The sequence below is a fragment of the Fundulus heteroclitus genome, chromosome 2, assembly GCF_011125445.2.
Source record: "Fundulus heteroclitus isolate FHET01 chromosome 2, MU-UCD_Fhet_4.1, whole genome shotgun sequence".
Lineage (NCBI taxonomy): Eukaryota > Metazoa > Chordata > Actinopteri > Cyprinodontiformes > Fundulidae > Fundulus > Fundulus heteroclitus.
Window position 1 is genome coordinate 8,496,181 of NC_046362.1, and position 25,161 is coordinate 8,521,341.

At 47.8% G+C, this 25,161-nt stretch overlaps 1 protein-coding gene across 4 annotated transcripts; it reads right to left on the reverse strand.

Moving 5' to 3' along the window:
- Positions 1-38: 38 nt before the first annotated feature.
- sin3aa (SIN3 transcription regulator family member Aa) lies at positions 39-24,987 on the reverse strand. 4 transcript variants are annotated; one of them, XM_021316370.2, is made up of 22 exons: positions 24,885-24,987; positions 18,887-19,106; positions 18,533-18,565; positions 17,624-17,806; positions 17,361-17,467; positions 16,963-17,257; positions 16,618-16,866; positions 16,375-16,527; positions 15,408-15,563; positions 15,214-15,303; positions 14,893-15,011; positions 14,560-14,770; positions 11,481-11,597; positions 11,162-11,400; positions 10,834-11,017; positions 10,168-10,744; positions 7,236-7,405; positions 6,970-7,143; positions 5,357-5,449; positions 3,889-3,983; positions 3,532-3,724; positions 39-1,869 (listed from the first exon to the last, which is right to left on the reverse strand). In XM_021316370.2, exons 2-22 carry the CDS (start codon positions 19,073-19,075, stop codon positions 1,639-1,641), a joined length of 3,858 nt encoding a protein of 1,285 aa, XP_021172045.2. In that variant the 5' UTR covers positions 19,076-19,106; positions 24,885-24,987; the 3' UTR covers positions 39-1,638. The 4 variants fall into 4 exon arrangements, with proteins under 4 accessions (XP_021172045.2, XP_021172044.2, XP_021172046.2 ...); XM_021316369.2 differs by lacking the exon at positions 24,885-24,987 and adding an exon at positions 21,522-21,892; XM_021316371.2 differs by lacking the exon at positions 24,885-24,987 and adding an exon at positions 19,197-19,571.
- Positions 24,988-25,161: the final 174 nt, after the last annotated feature.

The following is a 25,161-nucleotide window of genomic DNA, read 5'->3' on the forward strand; positions in this document are numbered from 1 at the left end:
AAACAAACCTTTAAAATAAACTGCACAAAGGGGCTTGATAGGCTACAAATTTCATTTTTTATTATTACTTTAAATAAGGTCTAAATAAAGGGACTAAAGACATGCGCGTGTGACTTCTTACATTATCAAAAATATGGTGTGGGTTGCAGAAAACTACCCAGGGAGAAGGAAGCGTGCCGATGGGTCAGTTCTTCTGAGCTTTGAAATAACTTTTACTATTACCTTGGACGGCGCTGTCAAGAGGAGGCAGTGATTTTTGACCAATCAATTGAAATCAATTGTCACAGTCAACAGAAGCAATAAAAAAAAAAAAAAAAAAAAAAAGCAAAACGGAAAGACCTGGATACCTTTCTACTTCCTTCTCCCCTCCAAATGTTCCTACGACAGAAAGTAAAAAGCAAAGACATTAAGGAAAAACACAAAGGGGGCAAAAAAAAAAACAAAAAAAAACAAAAAACAAGTGTTTAATTATCAACTCCCTTTGGTAAAAATGGTAATAAATGGGCTTGCATTTGGATTTCATATACATCCTAACTTTAGCCGTTAATCACTAAAGTCCACAATAAGCTCGGAAAGACTAGCACAACAACACGGATCTGTCATAAAAAGTCTCAGACTATTTACAGCGTATTTACAACGTGAGCGGGACGAGGACAGTCCTCCCAGAATGAGTCGAGTGTGCGCGCGCGCGTGTTTAGTGAGTGAGCTGGTGTACTGGCAGAGGGCGTCTTTAAAAAGGTTGACTTCCAGGGCGGCGAGGATCCTGTGTGTTAATAGAACTATATATAATATATATACACAACACGTATACACCGGAATACATGTCAGGATCTGACATTCAACAAGCTATACAATTTTACAGTCTGAGACCAAACAGTGTTGTGTGTCTACTTTTTTTTTCTCCCCCCCTCTCTCTCTCCTTACATCTTTCTCTTCTTCTTTCCATTAAACGCAACAGTGCTTTCCTACAGTAACCCCGACAGCACCGCTCAGGGCTCAGGCGCCGGTTCTTTAACGATGCTGCCGTGTGTTTTGGGAAAAAGAAGCGCGACCCCTCTTTTCCGCCTGGTGACGCTGCACGGCCCGGGACTCGGCTGTGGACGCAGGAATGTCGGAACCGGGCCTCGCCGGCGTGACTGAGCTCCCTTCCACCCAAAACCCCCTCTTCCTGAATAAGTGCACTTGTCCATCACATTGTTTCCCAGAAATAACAGCTCGGCAGGAAGACGGGAGCTCTGATGGCCTCTGACGGAGGGGGAGCGTTGGAGCTAGCTAAAGCGATAAAAAGTCCAGCGAGCATCGCTGTCCGCGCCGCCCGCCCCTCCGACCGGCTCGAGGAAGTTTGTGCCGTTGGCTCTAAGTGCTGGTAAGAGCTCAGCTTTGCGACTGGAACGTGAGAACTCCTAAGTTTTGGCACCAGAGGCCCTGTGAAAAAAGTGGGCCCAGCTAAAAACGCTGGTAAAACAAACAAACAAAACCTGTCACCCTGCCGCCCTGGATGCAACACACAAGGGAGCGACTAGCACCGTCGCTCCCATGCTGGCCTTAAAAAAGTCAGAATATTAAGCCCTAATCCCCCCGCCCCCCCAGGAGTCCACCTGTCTCCTTTTTTCACCCCCTCTGCACGGCTCCGGTCGGCTACGGCGCCTTGCTCGGCGGGCCGTATTTCACGCGGTACTTGTTGATGTTCATGAAGTGGAGGACCTCCGGGTGGCGCGCGGTGGTGCAGGGCAGCAGGCCGTCGCGCCCCTCGCCCATCAGCCATTTGGCCGTCTCGGCGATCATGTCGCGGGTGACGTGCTCTTTGACCCAGGCGTCCACCCAGGCCTGGAAGCGCTTGTGCAGCCTCGTGCTCACCCGCTCGTGTGACTGAGAAAAGACAAAAAAAAAAAAAAAAACATTACAAAACGGGTTAGGGGATAGCCAGTTGAGCCCAAACATCTAGGGCAGTGGTGGTTCTATACCGAATTTAGCAGAGGGGCCAGGGTGGGGCCAGAGTTTTTTCACGGGGGCACAGAACAAAAAATTAAGCAGGTCAATATTTCATCGTTTAATATATTAAGTAAGCCAAAGAGACAACCGTGGCTCTGGAACTGCAGGTTGCAGACCCCTGATCTTGTCTCAATATGGCTGGGGCTAAACGTGACACAGCTTAATTTTTTAAATTAGTGTTAGAGTAAAACTGTAAACTAAAAAAATAAAAAAAATACAATTGATCCAAGTGACCAATCAGTCACAGTACCTTTGTCAGCATATATCATCGTAAGAAATGTAATATCATGTCTTTAGTACAGGGGCCAGGACCAGTTCTACAGGGGCACTGGCCCCTGTTGGCCCCCCTTTTGAACCGCCCCTGATCTAGGGGTTTTATTAAAGATCTGATGATGATGGTTAAATATGACAAAAACAGAATAACCCGACAAATATTGAAGAAAGAAACTACATTTTCACAGCTTGACAGGTGTAACAACCAGCTATTATTTCAAAAAAAAAAAAAAAAAAAAAAGGGAAGGCCTCAGCTTGCTAAAAACAACACGGCAGCCCTTATTTCAAGAAAGCGACCACTGATCAAGTTAAACTCTATGTACAAAGACGAGACTAAAGCTGGGTCGTTTGGCCGTACTGGAGGAGACACACATTTTCAAACACCTTACACAAATCGTGAAGCGTTCTGCAGACGCAGGAGCTGGCCACCCTGCGATCACTGAACCGACGCTGTAAAAACAAACAGGGTTCCTCCACAATTTCCATTTGAAAATCTGCGTACTCATCCAGACTAAAGTTTATCTAAAAGAACTTTTGGAACTTTGAGTACAAAACACACCGATTGGGCTTTTATTGGCAAAAATAATCCCGATATACTAAAAACGGATACATGCGATCTTGTTCTTTCATCCTTCGTCCTCTACTTCTCTTAGGGTGAATATTGAGGTGGTGCATTAAAAAAACAAAATCTCTTGGTCTCACTGCTGACGGCAAACTAAACTGGAAACCTCAAACTTGTATTAGATCATAATAAAGCCCTTCATATTCTGTACCGGTTTTAAAGATTTGGGGAATGAATTAGAAAACTCCTATAGAGTCGTTAATCATACTTCACAAAGGAACATAATGTACCACCTATTATTTGTAAATATGTAAATAATATTGGAGGGAAATAACTGACTGCATATGTTACAATGGTCCAGTCAAATTCCAGACATTGAAAAAAAAAAAACAATTTGATCAGATCAAATTATGCCCTGCCATATAAACCCTTTAAGTAAAAGCAGCTGAATCTTCTTCATTTAATGGCTGGAAGTCTGTTAAAGAGACGCTGTTATTCATATTTGTGACTGTTTGTGATTCTACAACACAGTGGTTTATTATACAGAGCAATGCTGTGGAATCACTAAAGGCCATCAGCGCCATGCAAAGCTTCTGAAACGACCCAGAAGTTAGATGCCAGCTGTACCGCTGTGCTGTAAACACAGCAGCAGCGTTAGGTGGATCTCCTGGAGGTCCAACTTGGTGAGAAGTCTGGGTGAATACCTGGTGAGCCCTCATCAGGGCGGTGCGTCGATACATGTAGTCCTCAGACTTAAAGACGTAGACCATTTTGTAGGAGTTTAGCTTGAACATGCACTCCATCTTCTCTTTTTCCAGGCATTTCTTTCCCCCCTCGCCCGCCTCCTTGTCCAGCTGCTCCCGGCCCTTCTGGTACTTCCTGATCCGCCTCAGGTTCCTGGTCGGGAGAGAGGAGAGGTTGATCAGGAACCCGCCGGGGCAGATCCGTCCAACTCAACCCAGGACTCGTGTTTGACTCTCACAGGGACACGCATCCATCACAGACTGACCCGAGACATATCCAAGTTGGACACATGAGGAGGAAGGGAGGAAAGAGCGTACCTTGGAAGAAACACAGGCTTCTGGGCGAGGTGCTCCCTCAGCTCAGGAGTGGTGGAGTCGGGGTTCAGGTAGCGGCCGACGTAATCGGACCAGCGCTGCAAACACAAACAAGTCCAGAACAAACGTTAAACTCCACAGACGCGTTGCAGGGGATGTGGCGGCTATGCCGGTGTTACCAAAGCGTTGGTGGCAGGTTCTTACTAGAACACCCACTCCACCTGGAGAAGGGGGACGAATGTTTCCAGGCTTTCATTTCCAGAGTTCTCTGTCCTTTTTTAGCCCATTTTTAAAATGTAAATATAACGCTCACTATAAATCTATGGAACATGTTTCTACAGCAGTTGACTTTAAACTTTAAACTTTGGGGAGGGAGATGGATTTATGAATGATGGGACATGTAGATGAAAGGATGGATGGATGATCGGTCAGACAAATGGCTGAATGGGATTACAGATAAACCAATGGTTGGATGGACAAAAGGATGGATGGATTAGTAAACAAATGAATGGATGAAAGGACAAACAGATGATCAGACAGATGAGGGAAAAAATAATTAATTGGTAGATGGGTGGATGGAATGCTAGACAGGTGGGTACTTTGAAACAGCGATCCATGCATTTGTGACCACACGGCTGGATCACTGTAAATCACTTTATATAGGAGTCAGTGATTTATAGATTTCCCAGATTCAGAGGGTACAAAATGCTGCTGCACGTCTTTTAACAGGTACACACGAAAATTTGACCACTATTTTAGCTTCCTTACATTGGTTGCCAGTACATTTTAGGATTGATTTTAAAATTCTTTTATTTGTTTTTAAAGCTCTTAATGGCCTTGCCCCTCCCTATCTGTTACATTCTTACACCCCCTCCCGTTTTAAGTCCCTTCTTAAGACCCATCTTTTTTCTTTGGCTTTTGGCACAATCTGAGAGGTTTCACTTTGTTTTATTGTGTCTGTATACTAATATGTATTTTATATTCAATCCTTTCTATTTTATAATTTCATTGTATTTTATGATTGTGTACAGCACTTTGGTCCTGTCGGTGTATAAGTGCTTCATAAATAAAGTTGGTATGGTATGGGTATATTGAACAATGACTGGATGGAATATGGACAGATGGATGGAGAACGTTCAGCCAGCATTTTAGGATATAAAGGTCTGGATAGACTTTCCAGATACCTTCCAAATTGAAAAGTACTTCAAATGCTATACAGTTCCAGTCTATTTAGGAACCCCGAGAAAAAAAACATGATGTTTTTATGGAACTCGCAGATAAACGAGAAGGTTAATTCTCTTAAAGGTCAACGTGGGTTATCAGTAGCGATTCATTTCCATATTTATCAGCGTGGACCAGGTAAGCGTTTTTAACCCTTTCTTTTTTTTTCTTGTATTCTGGAAATGCAGTGCTGATTATTGAACGTTCAAACCAATCGGAACAGACGCGCACCAGGCGAGCGGCTTCTTACCTCGGCCTCCATGGGCTCGTCAGAGTTCTCCTCCTCCGTGTCGAGCAGCTCCACTGTGAGCTGCACTTGCCCTCTGTTTTTCAAAAACATCACCTGACAGAACAATGGAGAAAATGTCAAAAGCCACGGAAAATAAACAACATAAAAACCTGACTAATGTTATTATTTTTTTTTAGTGGGGTGGGGAGGTAAAGCAGTGAAGCTCATCAAAAAAAAAAACAGTCACTTTTTTTGTCTGTTAAAAATGTGACCTGAAATGTAAGAAAGAAAACCTAAAGATAAATTGCTCTATTAAATATATCAACCACTCCTCCCAAGAATTACCCACAATAACTAGCTGCAACAGCGATTTTTCTTTCTTTCTCAGTGTCTGAGCCAAATGAACAACAGTTTGACTTCAGCTGACAAACAGACTCTCTTCCATCCACCACATGCAGCGTCAGCCTGAAGGCATCGTTTAGGGTTCACACCGGACAGGCACAAGGCGAACGGAGCGAGTGATTTACATGATGACCCTGTGCAAAGGCGCGATCAGGTCTAACGGTCGGCGATATGAGCAACGCGTTTGGAGTGACGCAAACGGAGCAATTTGGATAAATGCAAACGGCACGGTGGATGTGGGAGTAGAGCAAAGTGAAATTTCGCTCAAGTTCAACAACGACTGAATCTGAACATTTCTGTTAATCCGCGGTGCGTTTAGGGTCCGCCTTGTCTATTTATGTTATATCAGGTTTTTACTATTGTGCTATTTTTCTATTGTGCACCGATTGAATTATCGACCAAAGGCAGCTGGACAGGCGTTCTGCAGCGGGTGCATCTCTGGAGGATGTGGTGGACCCGGGGACACCATCAGTGTTTGACTTTAAGCTATTTTCTTGTTTTTTTGTTTTTTTTTATACAATTTTGTCACTAGGCCATTTGCCACGGCACAATGCAACTGAGATCTTTTAAATCCCCGGGCAGGGTGCTGGTTAGTTAGGTCTCTGAGATAACGCTTACAGTGAGTTCCTCACCTAGCTGGACAAATAGATATTAAACTTTTCCCCATAACTCACTCTGGATCTGGAAGCGTTTCTTTTTTTCTCTCGAGCAGACGTTGCGTCACGCACAGATGTTCAGTATTCTCCTTATGTAACACCATCACTCCTCAGAAACGGTTACTTTCTCGGTGTTCAAGACTGGCGTCTGTCAATGAGCTGGTGTCATAATGAACGTTTGGCCTACTTCGTGTCGTCAGTCCCATCTCAAATAATTTCTTGATTCTACAAGTAATTAGTACAGCTGGGTGGAACTTGTCAAATCAACTCATCATTTTACAAGGAGCACAATTGCCTTTTCACATACTGTCACACTGGTTTAGATGAGATAACATGATAAATAAAACCACGTTTGATAAGTGCTTTTTGTATCTACTCAAGTCGTCTCTAGCTAACTCATCGAGATTTTTTTTGATGATGAAACATTTAAGTTTGACACAAAAGCAAAAACAGAATATATATATATTTTTTTGGTATTTCTCAACTTGTTAAACTACTGATTTATTCCCTTTAACCACATGAAATTGGACGCTCAGCAGATTTCTTTGCCAGGGGACCTGAAACTACGTCTCTTACCTTGAAGCAGTTCTCGTCAGACATGAGCTGCTCGGCTTTTCGCTGGTAGATCACCTCGGCCGAGCTCCTTGAAGGCTGTGCCGACACGGCCCCGCCGGTGGCCCCGTTCCCGCTCTCTGCCAGGTAGAAGTCTGTCACCTGGACGCAGATCTCGTCGCTCACTATGTGCTGCAGCTACGGAGGGGGGAAGAGGGAGGGGGTAGACAAACAGCTGTTACGACCCCAGCAACTCGTAGAAATGTGCCTTTGAGAGAGCAGGCCATTACCTGCCGGACTATGCTCTGGATGAGCTTGTCCATGGTGAAGGCGATGTAAGCATGGATGGTGAACATTTCCCTCAGAGAGTCCTCGTACTGAGGGGCCTCCATGTTCCCGTCAAGCAGATTCCGAACCATCTCCAGGAAGGCTGAATAGTAATCCTCCACTTCGATGTCCACTGGAGAGCAGAAGCACAATGAAAATCTCAAACAGGATGTTGAAACTGCCTAAAAGATGGATTTTTTTTTTTTTAGAGAAGTACCGATCAGAAACCTGTGGCCACGTTCTGATTTTCAGTTCTATCATTATGGCTTGCCAATTCTGATTTTTGTGTGATTTTTGTCTTACCAAACAGGGTTTTACTGATTAAAACACAGACAAAATGATAAAGGAGCCCACCTTTTAAGATAACCTGAGCATCCTGTACCAGAAATTAGCATGACTAGTTTGGTTAGCACGGCTATCTTAAATCAACAGCCTCCATATTTATTCTTCTGCAAATGTATGTCCTTATCCTTAACTCAGAAATTTGAGGTTGTGACTATTTACACATCCCAGCATGTTCAATAACAGAGAGAAGTTGAAATCTCAAAGAGGATAAAACAGAGCACCTCCTCTGCTGCCTTCAGGTTATTTGCTGAGGTCGGCTCAGGTCAATTTGACCGAATTTCCCCAATGGGATTCATCAATTGACGTTAGGCTGCAATGTGTGTGTCATGTGTTTCTCTTGTTGCTTGTATATATTATAGAGCTGACCGCTTTGTGGACAACCTTCCTTTTATTGTATATTCTAACTGCACTTGGGTTCAGAGACCATGTGAGCGCCCACGCTATCCTTGTTTACACCAGAGACCAGAGACCAGCTCTCAGTAGCTACGCTGTGCCGCCTCCCACCAGGTGGCCTGATGTTCCCCGCGAGCAGAGGTGGGTAGAAACTAGTTATATTTACTCAGTTACATTTACCCGAGTCACTTTTTTACGAGTCGTTTTAATGCACTGTACTTCTTACTTTTACTTTTGAGTGAATATTATTAAGAAGAACCGTTACTTGAGTCAAATTTCAGGCTACTCTACCCACCCTAAGTAACGTCACTGAATAAATAACAGACTTGTTTTAACCAAAAATGCACCTGAGAGACACACGCCTGTGGTTTACGTTGAAGTGAGACTTCTCGTTTGTACACGAGCTTTGTTATTTTAACATTATTTTCTGTCTGCTGAGCTTATTGAGGCATTTATTTGGAGGTCAAGTGAATGTACAGTAAACAGCCGATATTGTCAGTGGAAGTACTTGGCGCTGTTGCAACACACTGTATGTATATAAACTGCTGTTTGTGGAGCTTTCAATTTGTAATGTTGAAAAGAAAATGATGTAGTTAAGTGTTTCTTTTGCCTGAATTTCTTACAATGTAAACATGTTATTCTTTGTATATATTTTTTTCCTTTTAGTCTTTAAAAATCACCAGAATTTGCACGCAACCTTCAATTTTAAATATTAAAGCAGATGTTAGGATTAATTACCGGTAGTTACTCAGTACTTGAGTAGCCTTCTTACCAAATCTTTTTTTACTCTCACTTGTGTAACTTCTTGGCTGACAACTTTTTACTTTTACTCAAGCACAATCTGCGGCTACTTGACCCAGCTCTGTAGCCGACGCTACCGTGGGGAAATCCTCCCAACAAACTGGGCGTATTGGTGGCGCTAACCCGACTAGAGCTATGCTACCAGGAGAATAGCGTGGTTATGCTAACTGAGACGTGGCTAACTCTAAACACTCGTAAACGCCAACAGTTTCCATTTCCTCTGGGCTGACAGAACCAAGGAGTGATAAGAGAGGGTCTGGCTGTGTTTATGAATGATAAACTCTGGACATTTAACCATCAAAGAGACGCTCTGTAGAGAAAGTTTTGAGCCGCTAGCTGTTAGCATGAGGCCATCGTATCTACCGCAGGAGTTGACACACGTCATCACGATGACTGTGTACGTTCCCTCCTATGCTTGGGCCGTCATCCACCCTGTTAACCAGCACACTCCAAACACAGCATCCCACCCTGGCCCTTTTTCTGATCTCTGGGGATTTTAATCATGTGTCTCAGTCTGAAGTGATACTTATGGCCCTGGTTAAGATCGAAATAGCTGTCCAAAGCCTTCAGAGAGAAGACTGTCGCAGCTTATGAGTCTAGTAAGGGATTTAAAGAGGCTATCGGAAGAATTTAAAATCAAACATTTCACTGCACGGAAAGAGTCTACAAGGAGAAGACGTTCAACACGACCAGCAATATTCCCAGGTCTGCCTAACGAACCAAGTTCACACTGAGAGCAGAACGCAAGATGCTGAAAGAAGTCTCCAAAAACCCTCAAATGTAATAGTGGGACCTAAAGCTGGCTTTTGGTGCAACTGAAGTGAAATCAGGGGCAAAATCAGAGTCTGCACAAGTTTTGACGTTCACGAGAGGTGTGCATGGAGGCCAGACTAGAGTTGAGCCAATGAGCCAAGATAGACCAGTAAGTCCACCATGGACAGGATGAAAACGGATCATCGGTCGGGTCAAAGCCTAGGAGGTGGTCTCACTGAGATGCAGTGAGGTGACATGAAACCCCTCAAACATGGGAGGAGAGGGCCGACTTTCCTCAGATCGATGTCAGTGACTGGTGGATGGTTACAGGGAGCGTCTCACCGAAGTTATTTTAATCAAAGGGAGTAAGATGAGCTATAAAGGGGAAGGGTGTCCTAACTTTGTTCTCGGTTAGAAAACATGTTCTTTGCCATCTATTGTTTATGGACGATAACTAGGCAAATCCTTGTTGTTTATGTGTGATTACATTAGTTCTGTTTTAAGAGCTGAGTATTTGATTGGGTAGTTTCCTGGCAGCACATGTGTTCACTAATTTAATCCAAATTCTAATCGCGCTGCGTTTTGTTGGCTCTAGTCACTCACTGGGCTCCTTGAGTCTGAGCTGGACGGCCGGATTGTCGTTCTTCTCCTTCTTGAGTCCGAGGACCTCCTTCTCCCAGTCCCGCTCCCTGACGTCCTCGGCGATCTGCCGCTCCGCCTGCTCGTACAGCCGCAGCAGCCGCGAGCACAGCGTCTGGTGCAGCCGCAGGAAGATGTACCAGTTGTTGTTGACGAAGAAGAGGTTGTAGGCGTCGTCGCAGGACCGCAGCTTCTGCGCCGTCGTGTTCCCGAACAGCAGCTTGGACTTGGAGGGGCTCCCGCTGCCCGAGACGCCGTTGTGCTTCTTGGCGGCGCCCTCCTCCAGCTCCGCGTCCTCTTCCTCCTCCTCCTCCTCCAGGTCCGACAGCTCGCCGCGCTGTGCGAACAGCATGTCGGGGATGAAGTGGTAGATGATCTGCTTGATCTTGTACTTGTCCTCCTTCTGAATGCTCGTCTGCCGCTTCACGTGGTGGATGATGAGCGCCGCTGCGTCCTCCAGGATCTGGCTGTCTTCGTACGCTAGCGTCAGGTGGGGGCCCATGGGCGCCGTGGCGTTCTCCTCCGACGCCTGCTCCTGTCGCTGGAAGTCAGCGTTCAAAGCTTTAGAGACACCTTGCTCCCTTAATAAACGGCGAACATAGACGCCATCGTGCAGCGGGACATCCTTACCTCGTCGTAGATGCTTTCGATTTCATTCAGCAAAGACTTGGATCGAAGCACTTTGGTGTCGTTCTGTTTGAAGTTGATTCCTTGATGGTCCAGAGATTTGAGGTAATACTTCTCATTCTGCTCCCTCCAGATCTTGTTGAAGCCCCGCTGGGCTTCCCGCCACTCCTCCTCCTTCGTCTTTAACCTGGTCGCAAAGAGAAGCTGGCATCAAGCGGGAACTAACTCGGAGCGCCGTTGTTTGGGCTGAAACCCTGAACCTTCACGGAGACAGTGGCGGAAACAGCCGCCAAAACGGTGGAAAATATGAAGTGATTAGCTCAGGGGATACCTTTTCAACACGATGGGAACAGAAACAGCCGGGTTCTTCTTCAGCCCGTCCAGGATGTCCGGAGCTTTGTCTCCGTATATCCTCTGGATGGCCTTGCGGTGTATGACCTCCGAGGAACCACCCAGCGTGTTGTCCAGGCGGAACTTGGCCTGCTCCTCCGCGGACATGCGGGACAGCTTCCGCTGCACCGTCTCCAGCACTCTGATGGTGGCCAGGTTGGTCTCAATGACCACGTCCAGCTGGGATGAGACAAAACGCTTAGCACCTTTTCGCTTACGACAGACGGGTAGAAACCGCGGCTGACAGGATTCAGGCTCACCTCAAAGCGCTCGTCCTCACACCTGTAGATGTGCTCCTCGTACTGGGTCTTCTTGGAGCTGACGAAGGTGGAGTCCTCGGACCACGAGGGAAAGGACACCCAGGTGTCGTTCAGGACCTGCATGCAGTGGCAGGAAAACATCGTCAGCAAAGAGTGAACTCGAACGATGTCAACAGATGAGATGGTAAAGGAGCATTTTAACAACATGCAGACCAAAAAAGTCAGACCCAATGCACATTTTCTCATAGTGTCAGGTTAAAAGCACAAAGGTCAATGAAGTCTATTGGGATTTTATTTAAAAGACAAGCACAAAGTAATGTAATGTTTAACTTGGGGGGTGTAAATGATGCACAGGGTGTCCCTCACTGTATGATAAGCTGCGCCCCTCCGACGAGCTGCGCTCTTCACGCTTCCCCCGCTCCCATCTAAGACTTGAGGCCGGAACCCTAAAAATCTAATTTTTCTTTTTCTATTCAGTGACCCTACTGTTGTGAGCACTACCAGGCAGCACAGAAAATAACACTCTTCGGTGCGGACGTGGTTGCTGAGTAAATAAGACTAAAAGTCTGTGCTTATCGGTATCATCTACGGGTTTGATGTGAAGGTGGAGGAAGCGCTGAGATGTTAGGACCAATTTAAACGGAAAACGTTTAACAACGGTTAAACGTTTGAGTTGTGCATAAAAATCGACACAAAGATTAATATCGATGTTTTAAAAAACTGTTTAATATCGATATTCTGGTTTTCTATATTGATACACCTCCCAACCCCTAGGAGGCGCTATTCCAGCGCGCCATTACTGTTCACAGCGAGGAAGTGCAAGTGAGACAAATTTGCGTAATGGCCGACGGGATCTTAGAAGCGCCTTTGTCCCTAAAATGAGACGTTTGGGCACATTTTTGGTTTCTGTGATAAGTTAAATGTATTGAACCAAATGCACTTTATTTTCATGTTAATGTATATCAACGTTCAATAAATTAAATATATAATATTTGGCTGGGTCTTTTTTGATTGAATGACTTTGAGCATTAATTTGAAACTAATAAATATCGATATTGGAGTCAAATCAAATCGAGCTGAGCTATGTATCGAGAATCCTATCGAATCGGCTCATCCTAGATCGTAGCTTTCAGTCTCGGTCTATCAGGGAACGCGATGGATCTGGAAATGTCGGCAGCCTTTTTTGGAAATCTCAGACCTAAGGTATGGATCGACGTTCTCTAAGGAATGAGCACAAACGCTACAGTAGTGGTCCTTAACTTCGGTGTCCTGCATTTGTTAACTCTGCTTCAACTCAACCTGACTCAATTGGTCATTAGCTGGACACTGAAGAGCTAGACTGCATGACGAGGAGCTAATTCAGCCATTTGATTCAGGTATGGTCCTGCAATAGACCTGTCCAGGGTGTACCTTGCCTCTCGCCAATTGACAGCTGGAGATAGGCACCAGCACTCCTCGCAACCCCATAAGGGATAGACGTGTTAGAAAATGGATGGATTATGGATGGATTCAGGTATGTTGGACCAGGGACACATCTTAAAGTTCCAGGAGACCGGACCTCAAGGATCACTGCGTCCGTCCGTCCGTTTTCTTCCGCTTATCCGGGGTCTGGTCGCGGGGGTAGCAGCTTCAGTAGGGAGGCCCAGACGTCCCTCTCCCCGGCCACTTGGGCCAGCTCCTCAGGAGGAATCCCAAGGCGTTCCCAGGCCAGCCGGGAGACATAGTCCCTCCAGCGTGTCCTTGGGTCTCCCTCTGGGCCTCCTCCCGGTGGGATGTGCCTGGAACACCTCACCAGGGAGGCGTCCAGGAGGCATCCTAACCAGATGCCCGAGCCACCTCAACTGGCTCCTCTTGACGTGGAGGAGCAGCGGCTCTACTCTGAGTCCTCCCCGGATGACTGAGCTCCTCACCCTATCTCTAAGGGAGAGCCCAGACACACTATGGAGAAAACTCATTTCAGCCGCTTGTATCCGGGATCTCGTTCTTTCTGTCACGACCCAAAGCTCGTGACCATAGATGAGGGTAGGAACGTAGATTGACCGGTAAATCGAGAGCTTCGCCTTTTGGCTCAGGATCGGTACAGCGCCCGCTTCACAGCAGACGCTGCACCAATCCGCCTGTCGATCTCCCGCTCCATCTTCCCCTCATTCGTGAACAAGCCAAACTCCATGCCCCTCCAGAAGCCTGTGAGGGTATAGAGCTGGTCCAGTGTTCAACGGCCAGGACGAAAACCAACACTTGCTCTTCCTGAATCGGGATTTCGATCTATCCAACGGACCTCCTTTCCAGAACCCCTGAATGACCTTACCAGGGAGGCTTAAGAGTGTGATTCCCCTGTAGTTGGAACACACCCTCCGGTCCCCCTTTTTAAATAGGGGGACCACCACCCCAGTCTGCCAATCCAGGGGAACTGCCCCCGATGTCCACGCAATGTTGCAGAGCCGCGTTAACCAACACAACCCCACAACATCCAGAGCCTTAAGGTACTCTGGGCGAATCTCATCCACCCCCGGGGCCTTGCCACCGAGGAGCTTTTTAACAACCTCGGCAACCTCAGCACCAGAGATGGGAGAACCCGACCCAGAGTCCTCAGGCTCTGCTTCCGCAATGGAAGACGTGTTGGTCTTTCTCCATGGCCTCTCCGAACTCTTCCCACGCCCGAGTTTTTGCCTCAGCGACCAGCCGAGCCGCCTGCCGCTTCGACTGCCGGTACACATCAGCTGCTTCCGTACTCCCACAGGCCAACAAAGCCCAGTAGGACTCCATCTTCAGCTTGACGGCTTCCTTCACCGTTGGTGTCCACCAGCGTGTTCGGGGGTTGCCGCCGCGACATGCACCGACAACCTTGCAGCCACAGCTCCGACTAGCCGCCTCAACAATCACTGCGCTATAGTCTTATTAATGATAATCTTGTTAATCTTGCTAATTGCTAGTATGTGATGCTAAAGAAAGTTTAAAGTGTCTACTCCTTAATCAGAGCTCACTAATTGGCCTTGGATTTTGATTGGTGCCTCACTAACCGATCCAACGATCAATTAAACATAAGACCATGAAGTGTCCACCCGCCTCCATGCCTCACCTCTTTACAAAGCGGAGTTCTGCCGGTGCACTTGGGCTGCTGGTAGCTTTTGGGCAGAGCCCGGTAGCTGGAACCCAGCCTCTTACAGGAAGCATAATCAATCTCCATGGCGATGCCCTCGGTGGCCCGTTCTTTGGGGTACGTCTCAATGTGGGACATTTCGCGGTAGCCCAGGAAGTTTTTGAACCAGTTGAACAGCTCAGGAAATTTTCTGTAAATCAGAATAAATTATAAAGATAAACTAATCTTTAAAAATAAATCAACAAACACTGAAAGACAAAGGCTGTTTAAAGAACTTTAGCTCGCATGCAAACAGACGACAGGCTTGCGTACCCCAGAAAGGGCAGCACCAGCTGCACCAGCTCCGCCCTGGAGATCACCTCCTGGTTAAAGATGACCAGACAGCGCAGGAAGCTGTCGTAAGCCTCGGTGCTCCGCAGGGCTTTGCGCACCTAAGAAGATACCGGGGGTCAGACTGAGGCAAAACAATGCGAGTGTGTCTGTCCAGCAGCTCCCTGCGTGTATCAGCAGTGATTTACTTTTAACGCTAACTCTCTCTTCATTAGAGTAGGAAATAAAAAAAACAAGACCCCATCACTGAAACTGTATTTATTTTAAAACGGCTCCCCTTTTCCCAACTGAGGCCAAAGTTACCTTTTCAAAGAACAGAGACTCTGTGCCCACTCCGTGCTTGCTGGGATCTGGCACTGGAGAATCCTTCAGATTCAGCAACTTGGGCTTCTTCTGTAGCGTCACCGAGAACGCAAACACAGACACACGGGTAGGATCACTAACCATCCAGCAGAGGGGAGAACAGAGAGAGCTGCAGCGGGTACCGCTCTACCAACCTTGACGGGCGGCGTGGCCCCTGGAGTCGGGTGGCGGCGGATTTGACAACCGTTCTGATTGGGTCTCTGCTTGTTGTTGAGCAGCGGCTTTTTGGGGGTGACGCCGTGGTCGTTCTTTACGGACTCTGCCTTCTCTGCGTTGGTCTTACTTAGCATCTGGGGAGAATACACAACAGGGAGTGAGGAAGGTCTCACGACACCTGATGTAAGCAACTAGTCATGATCCTTTACAACGCCCTGAGACAAATATTTATCCTTCTTGTACTTCAGCCATAAATTTTTAAAAAGTATCATATTGAGATCTGAAGTAAAAGATCAACACCACATTCACCTTGTTTAGGCTACTGAAGGACATCAGGGTCTATTTCTCTCACTCTGCTGAATTTTCCTACTGCTCTCCAGTTTGCATTGTTTGTTGTCATTTCAGCTTTTAACTTTTTGCTCTCTCTCTTTTTTCTTCATAGTAGGTACACCTGGTCTGGCGTTCTGTTAGCTGTGACATCATCCAGGGAAGACAGATCACCCGCTACTACCATATAATGTAGAACAGATTACTGGATGAATTTGTGCTTTTTTTGGTCTCTCATTGTGTTAAGAGAGACCAGTTCTGGTTCTGCTGGAGGTTTTCCTCCCTGTTAAAGGGGAGTTTTCCTCTCCACTGTCGCTTCATGCATGCTCAGTATGAGGGATTGCTGCAAAGCCATCAACAACAATGCAGACGACTGTCCACTGTGGCTCTACGCTCTTTCAGGAGGAGTGAATGCTGCTTGGAGAGACTTGATGTAACCTGCTGGGTTTCCTTAGATAGGAAAATTTTTGACCAATCTGTATAATCTGATTTAATTTGACTTTGGAAAGTGCTTTGATGTGACGTGTATCATGAATTGGCGCTATATAAATAAAATTGAATTGAATTGAGGCAATAATGAGCCCTGTGGATGATGTGCTGCTGTACATATTATCTTACCGCCGAGCTGTTGGCATCAGGGAGAAACTGTCCAAACTCGGAGAGCAGATCCTCCTGGTTCTTGAAGAGCCTGGCCACCTGAGCGTAGACCTCCTGCTCCGTCAGAGCCGGCGTATAGTTCCCTCCGGCCTCTTTAGCGTTACGCTGCTCCTTCTGTAGTTGTATAAACATTAAAAACCTCAAATTACAGCACGCACTAAGCAACAATGGCCCTCCGACCTTTGCCGCTCCAACCACACGGACCTGATATGTGTGGAGAATCTCCAGGAAGGCTTTGTAGATGTCCGGCTGGCCCTGGAAGCGGTTCTTGATCTTGTTGACGTAGTTGATGGCGTGATTGAACTCCACGGGCTGGTTGTTCTGCAAGGGCGGGCCAGCGGGGGTTCCGCCGAGGGGCGGGTGGAGCTGCATGGGCGGAGAGCGGGGGGAGGTGTGCGCGGGGATGGACGGATTGGGCTGGCTGCTCGGTGTCAGCGGCTGCGCCTGAGGAGGCTGCGACATAGAAACGCCACTTTAGAGCCCACGCAGATTCACAAAGAAAGCTTTTTTTTTTCTTTAAACAATGCGGTGCAGACCGTTCCTCCTCACCTTGCTCATCTTAGCGGGGGTCGGCTGGGTCAGAAGAGGCGGCGCGGTGGTGGCAGCTGCGGACGGGAGCTGGGGCGGATGCTGGGTGGCCGCTCCCGTTATGGGGATGTTCTGGACCGAGATGCCGTGCGGGGTTATGTGGTGGATCTGACCCGGCGTCGTCACGTTCACCAGGTCGTTGGTCTGGACCTCGATCTTGTAGCCCGGGGGCAGGAAGGTGTTGAAGCCCATGATGAGGTCCGGGTGGCCCTTGAAGAGCTGCGACACCCTGCTTATGACCCCCGGAGTGTCGATGCTGATAAACACACACACACACACACACAACGCAGCACAGGAGAGTTAAAGAGCTGAAGGAATCGGGTTACCTGATCCATGAGTTCTACTTATGATTTCTTCACCTTTGGGACTTGAACTCCTTCATTATATCTAAAAAGTCGTTGTAGACCTGAGGCTGGTTCCCAAACTGCAGTTTCACCTGATCCAGGTACGACAAAGCATCTTCCACCTAATGGAGACGCAAGACAAAGCAGACTTTATCTACGGCATTCCCTGCAGATGTATCCGTCTGTTGAGTCGTCAAAACGGGAATGCAACAACCTGAACTGATGACGAGGGGCTCCTGAGAAAGAAGACCCTGGGAGCCGCTCACTCACTCACTCACCTTAAGCCTCTGGAATTGCTGGTGACCCTGTGCAGCGGATGGGGGGGCCGCTGCGTGGCCGTGCCCCGCCATCACTGCGGGCCCGTGGGGCGGAACGGCGGGACTGTGATGGTGGGGTCCGGTGTGGACCGCCGGACTCGGGACGTGCCCGTGCCCACCGCTGTTCTGGGCCACGGTGGGGACCTAGGAAAGGGTTTTGGTGTATTTTACTGGGACTGTATGTGACAGACCAACACAAAATAGTACAGAACTGTGAAGGGGGGGGTGGATTACCCAAGACTTTTTTTTTTTAGCATTTTAACTTATTCTCGGTATATATCCAGCGGCTAGCTGGTTGCCTTTGAAGTTTGTTAGAGGACATTAGTGAACAAAGAGCATCATTACCAGACTGGTCAGGCGTAAAGCAGTGTTAGGTTACAATATTCCAGACTTTAAACATCTCACAGAGCCCTGTTCAAAATGCAAAGCTACCAAGCCATGGCCGGCCACCTAGACTGATGCACCGAGCTAGAAGAGCGTTGTTCAGAAAAGCGGTCAAGAGCCCCATGGTAACTTATGGAGGAGCTGCAGAGATCAGCAGCTCGGGTGGCATACACGCCAACTTAACATTGCACACAACCCTGAACATGCCAGCACCACTGCGAAAACATGAGGGCGGTAGCATGATGCCGCGGGGATGCATTTTCTTTTAGCGAATGCATCACGACCCTGCGGGAAAACTTTGTTAGCGGTTTGCCAGCGACTTTCAGATCGCACACAGGGTACACCTTCCAGCACAACGACACCACACATACAGCCAGAGCTACAATGGAAGGGTTTGGATCGACGCGTGTTCCCGTGTTAGAATGGCCCGGTCAAAGTCCAATCGAAACTCTGTGGCAAAAAAAAAGTCCATAAAAGTATACTCACACATGCTCTCCGTCCAACCTTGTTGAGCTTAAGCTAGTTTGCAAAGAAGACATGGCAGAAATTTCAGACTCTAGCCGCGCAAAGCTGGTGGAGGCACAGCCCCAAAAGCTAAAGGTGGTGTTCCGCAATATAGGAGGTTGATTACAAAAGCACACCACACTTTTCAGATTTTTAATTAGCAACCAGTTCAGGAACATTTTCTTTCCACCCCATAATCATACATCAGTTTGTTTTTAGGCCATCACATAAACCAATTTGTTGCTCTAATGTGAAAAGAAGAAAAAAAGAAAAAAAGTTGAAGAAAGAATAATTTGGTGATTTTGTTTTGAAGCTTATGAGCCAACTTGACTTTACCTGGTATCCCTGGGGGACGGAGTACTGGACGCCAGCGGTGGCCTGCATGTTGTCGGTCACGGCTTCATACACAGCCGGAGCAGCAGGGGCAGGGGCCAGGATACGATGCTGGAAAGGCTCCGGGTTGCTGGCGAGCCTCCGCTGCTGCGCTGCAAGAACCGCGTCCTGATCCTCCAGACGGCGCTTCATTATGAACTCATGCTTGTGAGAGCTGCGCGACCTGGGAAAACAAGGGGCGGTCTGAGCATCAACTTTCACTCGCACGAGCCTCGGTCAAGATTTCAAACCCATGTGCTTCTCTTCTAATTACCTTATTCCATTCTTTCTTTCTTTTTTTTAACTTCTACTGTGAATTTACGAAGACACGCGCTGTGTCAGCTAACCAATCCGACGGTTTTGCTAAAGCAGACAACCATTAAATCGCCTTAGACCAAAAAAACATGGCTGCTGTCAATACCTGAGAAAGTATTGATTCATTAACAAGCGATCAGGCATATCTGCCTTTGTTATTGCACAAACTAACACAGACCAAAAATGTGGCCTGCATTGTGAAAGCATCTTAAAGGGATAGTTCAGGCTTTTTGATGCAAGGTTCAACTGGAGCAGTTAGTATCTCGGCTTTGGTGAATAGATTGCTTACATGGGCGCTTTTATGGTTATACTGACTGCTCATTTTATCACCACATCCACACAGTCGAACACACATTTAATGCAGAGTGTCAATGTCAATGCCTTGCCCAAGGGTCTGTCAAAGCAAGGCAGAATGAAGCTGGAATCCAGGCGCAGTCAGTATAAATCCAGATTAGGTAGTCTGGAGGCTGAAGCTAACAAATAGTCTGTGGGACAAACTAATCTGGATTCATACTAAATAAAATAAAAATAAAAGAGTTATTCACCACAAGCAAGATATTAACTCCTTACAGTATTTGCTCAAAGAAGAAAAACAAATGTGCACAACGTGACCTAATTGCTTTCACCAGGCAACAATTCTTCTTATTACTGCTAAAACGTGGGTTGGGGTTAGAGGGAAAGCGAGGCATTCTTTAAGTTAAATGAGCAGAATTCTGTAGCAACATGTTATGATGGAAAATTATATATAATATATATTTATTTTATTTTTCGTTTTGAAACAGCAGCTTTTTAAAGGTCCTATGAACTCAGCGGAGCCTATGACTCTGCTAGGCCTACTTAACATTTCAACAGAGTGCCGCCTAAAAATACTGAATTATACCTTTATGTGTCTTGTTTTGAGCTTGCTAATATTTTAGGGGTCTCTGTCTCCCACCAGAGCCCAGAACACCCATGTGTTGGTCACCTTCGACCCACTGTTGCTGCTTGTGTATCAGTGGACAGAAATACTCGCTGCATGCCCAATACAGCAAGAAAACTGGCTAAAAGTATAAAAAGCGTAAAGATTTTCTGCTAAACCACAATGATAATGTGTTATCACACTCTTACTTTACATGACAGTCTGGATAAAAGTTTATTTGGCTATTTTTTTTGTAGAGAAAATGTGTTTTTGTAGCCGATATTCATTCGAGGGTTTTATGTTATAGCTGTGAGTCCCCGATATTTTCTGTCTACTTCAACCCCCCACGAGAAAGGCAACAGCGCGTGCATCTACTTTCGTTCAAATAGCATGTACTGAATGCGCAGCTCGCGGTCACCGTAGCCAATGAAAACACGAGAAGCCTACGTCAGCGGTGCAACAAAACAGGTGCTGTGGAAACGTGGGGAGCCATTCACAACTTCCTCCAGACCAGCAGCTCCTTTCTGACCACTCTCAATGAACGGTGTGTTAGGACGTCAAAGCTTCGCGAATTTACAATAAAGCGTTTCCCAACACATAAAGTCGAAGCGACACCGAAGCGAAGCTCCGGAGCTAGCCGCTTTTTTTTCTCCCGTCCAGCAGCTGAGCTCCACTGAGCCGTGTTCACCAACAGTCGCACTGAAAGCAGCTGGGGAATGCTAAGCTAATGCATTCAGGGGGGGTGGGGAGGGATACCGACTCCACTCGCAATAACGTTACCGTCGCCCACAAGCGCTGCTCTGGCGGATTCGTGTTATAAATCTCGCCAAAACCAATTCACCGTCGCGTTTACGTGGCCTAGAGAATACAAGCGTCGACCTCAAGTTACAGCTCGATGCTTTCCGCACGCCCGCCATTTAGCGTGGCGACGAAGTTCGGGAAATTATCCCCCATTTCTATCAGGTAAGCAAAAAAAACAAAACGGACCGAGCCCAGCAACGGTTTCATATAATATTGGCGCTGAAGCGTGTTATACAGTTTATTTCGGCGACTTTCCCGGAAATGTGTCTTGTCGCCAGCCAGCGGCACCGAGCTGCCAGTTAGCTGCTAGCTAATGTAAACAACATGGGCAGCCCGGACGGAGGACCGTCTCTGGCTCGGAGGGAAACACATGCACGGTAACCGTTAGCGATCGGTGCGGGCTGCACGGTAACCGCTTCAAAACGCGTCGGTGATCCGCGATCGACTTTCTGCGCCGCTCCTTTCAGGTCTGTCTGTGACAAGAGGGGCATGCACGGAGACGCGGGCGATCCCGCAGAGTGTACTTAAACGGTCAGCTAACTAGCCCGCCGCGTTAGCTTGCTGAATGAACACAGCTGAACTCACCCCTCTCCCAAACAGCGAGCAGAAGTTTGCAGGCGATTACGCGACGATCCGCTGTATTTTGGACCCGCCGCCGCTCCTCTGGTTACGGCAAGCACGAGTGTGAAAAGCGAGCTGGTCGTCGGCGTGTGGCTTAAAGTAAACAATTCGGGCAGCAAAGTGGAAAAACCTTCCCGATAGAGAGGAAAACAATCTCCGTTCGGTTCGCTGGAGAGGTGGGCGGGGCCGGCGGACGAAAACCCCGCGCCAGAATCCAGGCGATTGGTCAGTTCATTCAGGGGGCTCCGAGCCGGGGGGGCGGGGCCACGTTTAATGTTTTGAATTCGAGCTGTCAATCAGGAATTTATGGCACGGTTAACCAAGCACACCCCTCTGGACACGAAGCACACGAGTATCTGAGACGGGTTTGTCTCTGACAAATGTCTGCAGTCACTGACAGAGCTGGGAAACAACTTTTGTGCAACTTGAACTGACATTTTATTTATAGAAAAAAAAAAAACTACAAATATGCTATCAAAATTAGCAGGCTGTTCATAAGGCATAACGTTGATAAAGAAAAATGATCTTGGTCATTGTCGTAGTTTTAAGTACATTCAGTGTGAATAGTATGCCTGTTTGCACTGTGCAAAACAATTTTATGTAGATCATACATGTGCATCTCAGTGTACTCTATCGTCAAAATCAACCTTTTCTGTAATTTAATAAAAACCCTCAAAGGTGGCACATTCCGAATGTGTTTGTGTTAATTTTCATGATTATAGCTAACCCCGAATAAATTCATACATCCCCCCCCCTTTAAATTCTGTTCTCCAGAGAAAGTTTACGTTGCATTAGAGATTGCGTTAGAGCAATAACGACAATGGATTTTTCAACATAACGTGCGTCGTACAGTATGTGCGCTCAATATTTGGCCGGGGCTACGTTTGCGTGAATAACCGCATCAGTCTGAGGCGATAGGGGCCCGTAGTTGAGAACGTTATCAAAGCCCTGGTCGCAGCTTTTAGGTGGTCTGAATCGTTGGGTCAGCTGTCTCGCCTTCCTCTTAAGATGCCAGACTTTAGGTAAGGCGTGTTTTCTGGCCAATCAAGGAAGTGATGCTGTGGCAGAGGTCAGGTTTTCTGGGAAATAACACAATTTTCTAAAGCCGGTTTAATGCTGAGCCACTTCACTTTCCCCTTAAGACTCTGGGAACTTCCCATTGCAAATGCAAAAAAAAAAAAATTTTTTTCATTTGAAAAGACCACCAGGCAAGGCACCTGTGATGCCTGCGGTTCAGGTGTGGCTTAACATGGGGAACGGCACAATCGCAGCTCATGTACTGGATACATCGCCGTGTGTGTGTGTGTGTGTGTGTGTGTGTGTGTCCTAAAGCAATGATTCCACACATGGTGAATCTCCCCCAAACTCTTGAATGGACTTTGCTTCACAATCCCGTCAAGGCTGAAGTTACCCTTGTTGCTTGTGTGCCCTTTTCTGCCTTTTTCTTTCCTGGATTATTTAGACGCATCAGGATATTTTTCGTTTTCCTTCCACTAAACTATCGATATGCGTGGCTACGGCACTGAACGGTCAGCCACATCCCCGTGAAAGGTGTGGAGTGGCTTTTGGATCATGTTAAATACTCAAAACAAACAAACTTAGCCACGACGTTCTAATTTATTGAGATGCACATGCACAAGATGCACGTTCTTCACGCGGCTTGCTTTGGATTTGGCAAATAGAGCGCCTACAGACGATCACCTGGGGTCAGGTGGTGGCTTCAGACCGTAACTGCTGGATTAGTTTTAGCCCAGAGAGATGCGGTGCAGGGAGATGCCCGTTTCCAAAAGTAGGCCTGTGCAGTGTTCGTCTTTGTAGGTGGAAATCATACATGTTTGCAAACAGAGCAAAAAAAATGACATTTTTTTTCAGACACATTTTACTTGCACCCAACAATCACCTGGTTGGGTCTTTTTTTTTTTTTTTTTTTTTTCTAGCCGGCTGATGATTTTCCAGCCACTGCAGCCTTTTATTTTGGCAGCCCAGTGGCTAACCTGCAATTTCCCATTCAGACCCATCAGGTGATCTCTGCATCCACCCTACCAATGGGCGCAGTGAAAAACCCATCCACATAATGGACTACTTCCTGGACCTGAGAGGACACGTGACTTAGTAGAGGAGGAGGAGCGAGGGGGGCCCTTCTTTCGCACCGTCAGGCTCCGCCTACTTGGCGCGCCGCAGCCAATCACCGCGGGGCGAACGTCACGGACATGTAACCGCCTCCGAAAGGTGGAACTTCCAAAATAAACCATCGCCCACGACAGGCGGAGCTCCAGTAGTAGCCCGGGATTCCTCCTCCTAGTCCAGGCAGAGGAGTCATCAGCTGCACCGCACGTCCACTACTCTCACCTCTGTGCAGCCACCCCCCCTCCTTGCTTTGAATTCGGAGTTAAGACCCCAGCACACCTCGGTGGTGGGGGGAACTCTCTAAGCGCGCAATAAGCGACGGCAACGTCGACCGTTCTTGGCAAGTTTGTGCAGAAGCGTGTAACAAAAACGCACTGCGGGCTGCGGAAACACCCCCAGCGCCGAGCGGCGCGGCCAAACACACCGAGCAGCTCCTTGCGAGCGTGCGTCGGTCCACTTTCTGCACACTCCGAACAAAAGGCTCCCCGATCGGCGCTAAGCCGCCTTTTCTGTTCGCCGAAGCCCCCACTCTTTTTTTTTTTGTCCCTCCCCCGCCCCCCTAGTGGACGCAGAGAACAGGGGCATCGGCGGCGGGCACGGCGTGTTTTTCCCGGGCGACATGAGCCGATCAATGTGCCCTTACTGAACAATGCCAAAGTCAAACGGAACGGGAACCGCCGCCGCCGCACGGACACGTCGGCGCGGCGGAGCCCCGCCGTTCCCCCCGCAGCGGGGACGGAGCAGCTCCGCGCCTCTCTGTCCCGCAGGGAGGACCGACGCGTTTGATTCTTTGTTTACCGCGATCGTCCGGGTTTAAAACGTCTAAGCTGTCTCACCACAACAACCTCCTCCCTCCCTCCCTCCCTCCCTCCCTCCCAGCACCGACCCAGTCGGCAGCGCTCCGTCCGCTCACAAACGCCGCAGACGTGCGGCAGACAGAGGGACGCCTCGGCGCGGTCACCCTACACCTCCCGGAGATTGTTTACCAGCCGACATAACGCTGCAGATTTGCCCCGTGGATCTCCCACGTTACGTTCCCCGAGCCCTCCGGAGCGCATAAAGCCCCCGCGACGCAATTCATCTGCGAGCACAAAAGACCGCGTCCAGCCGCCAAAGGCGCTCTGGCTCTGCGCGATCGTCGCTCGCCTGCGCGCGTACGGCTAGCTTTAACAGTATGAAGTTTAAACAGCTGTTACATACCCTGGGAAAAAAGGCTCCTTTACTCCGGAATTGTGTTTGTAACAGAATAGTTGGAGACGCCCCCCTCCGCCGGCATTGGCGCGTAGCGCCGGTGACGTCACTTTGTTTTGAATATCGCCCGCTAAAAGTGAGGCGCCCGTCTGCCGCCATCCGCTGCAGTCTGAGGCAGAGGGGAGCCCTTGGCTTTCTCAGCACCTTCTTCATCAGACAGCTTGTGGCGTGAATAAGTCAGCTCTGGTCTGCAGCGTGTGATGCACCAGCGTTTTGGCGCAGTAGC

Excerpts from the sequence above, each read along its gene's own strand:
- sin3aa (XM_021316370.2), bottom strand. The coding sequence starts at position 19,075 with ATGAAGCGCCGTCTGGAGGATCAGGACGCGGTTCTTGCAGCGCAGCAG. Across the intron at positions 14,771-14,892 it reads CTGGTGCTGCCCTTTCTGGG|AAAATTTCCTGAGCTGTTCA; the intron begins GTACGCAAGCCT and ends TCTGATTTACAG. Across the intron at positions 7,406-10,167 it reads GCTCAGACTCAAGGAGCCCA|TGGACATCGAAGTGGAGGAT; the intron begins GTGAGTGACTAG and ends TCTGCTCTCCAG.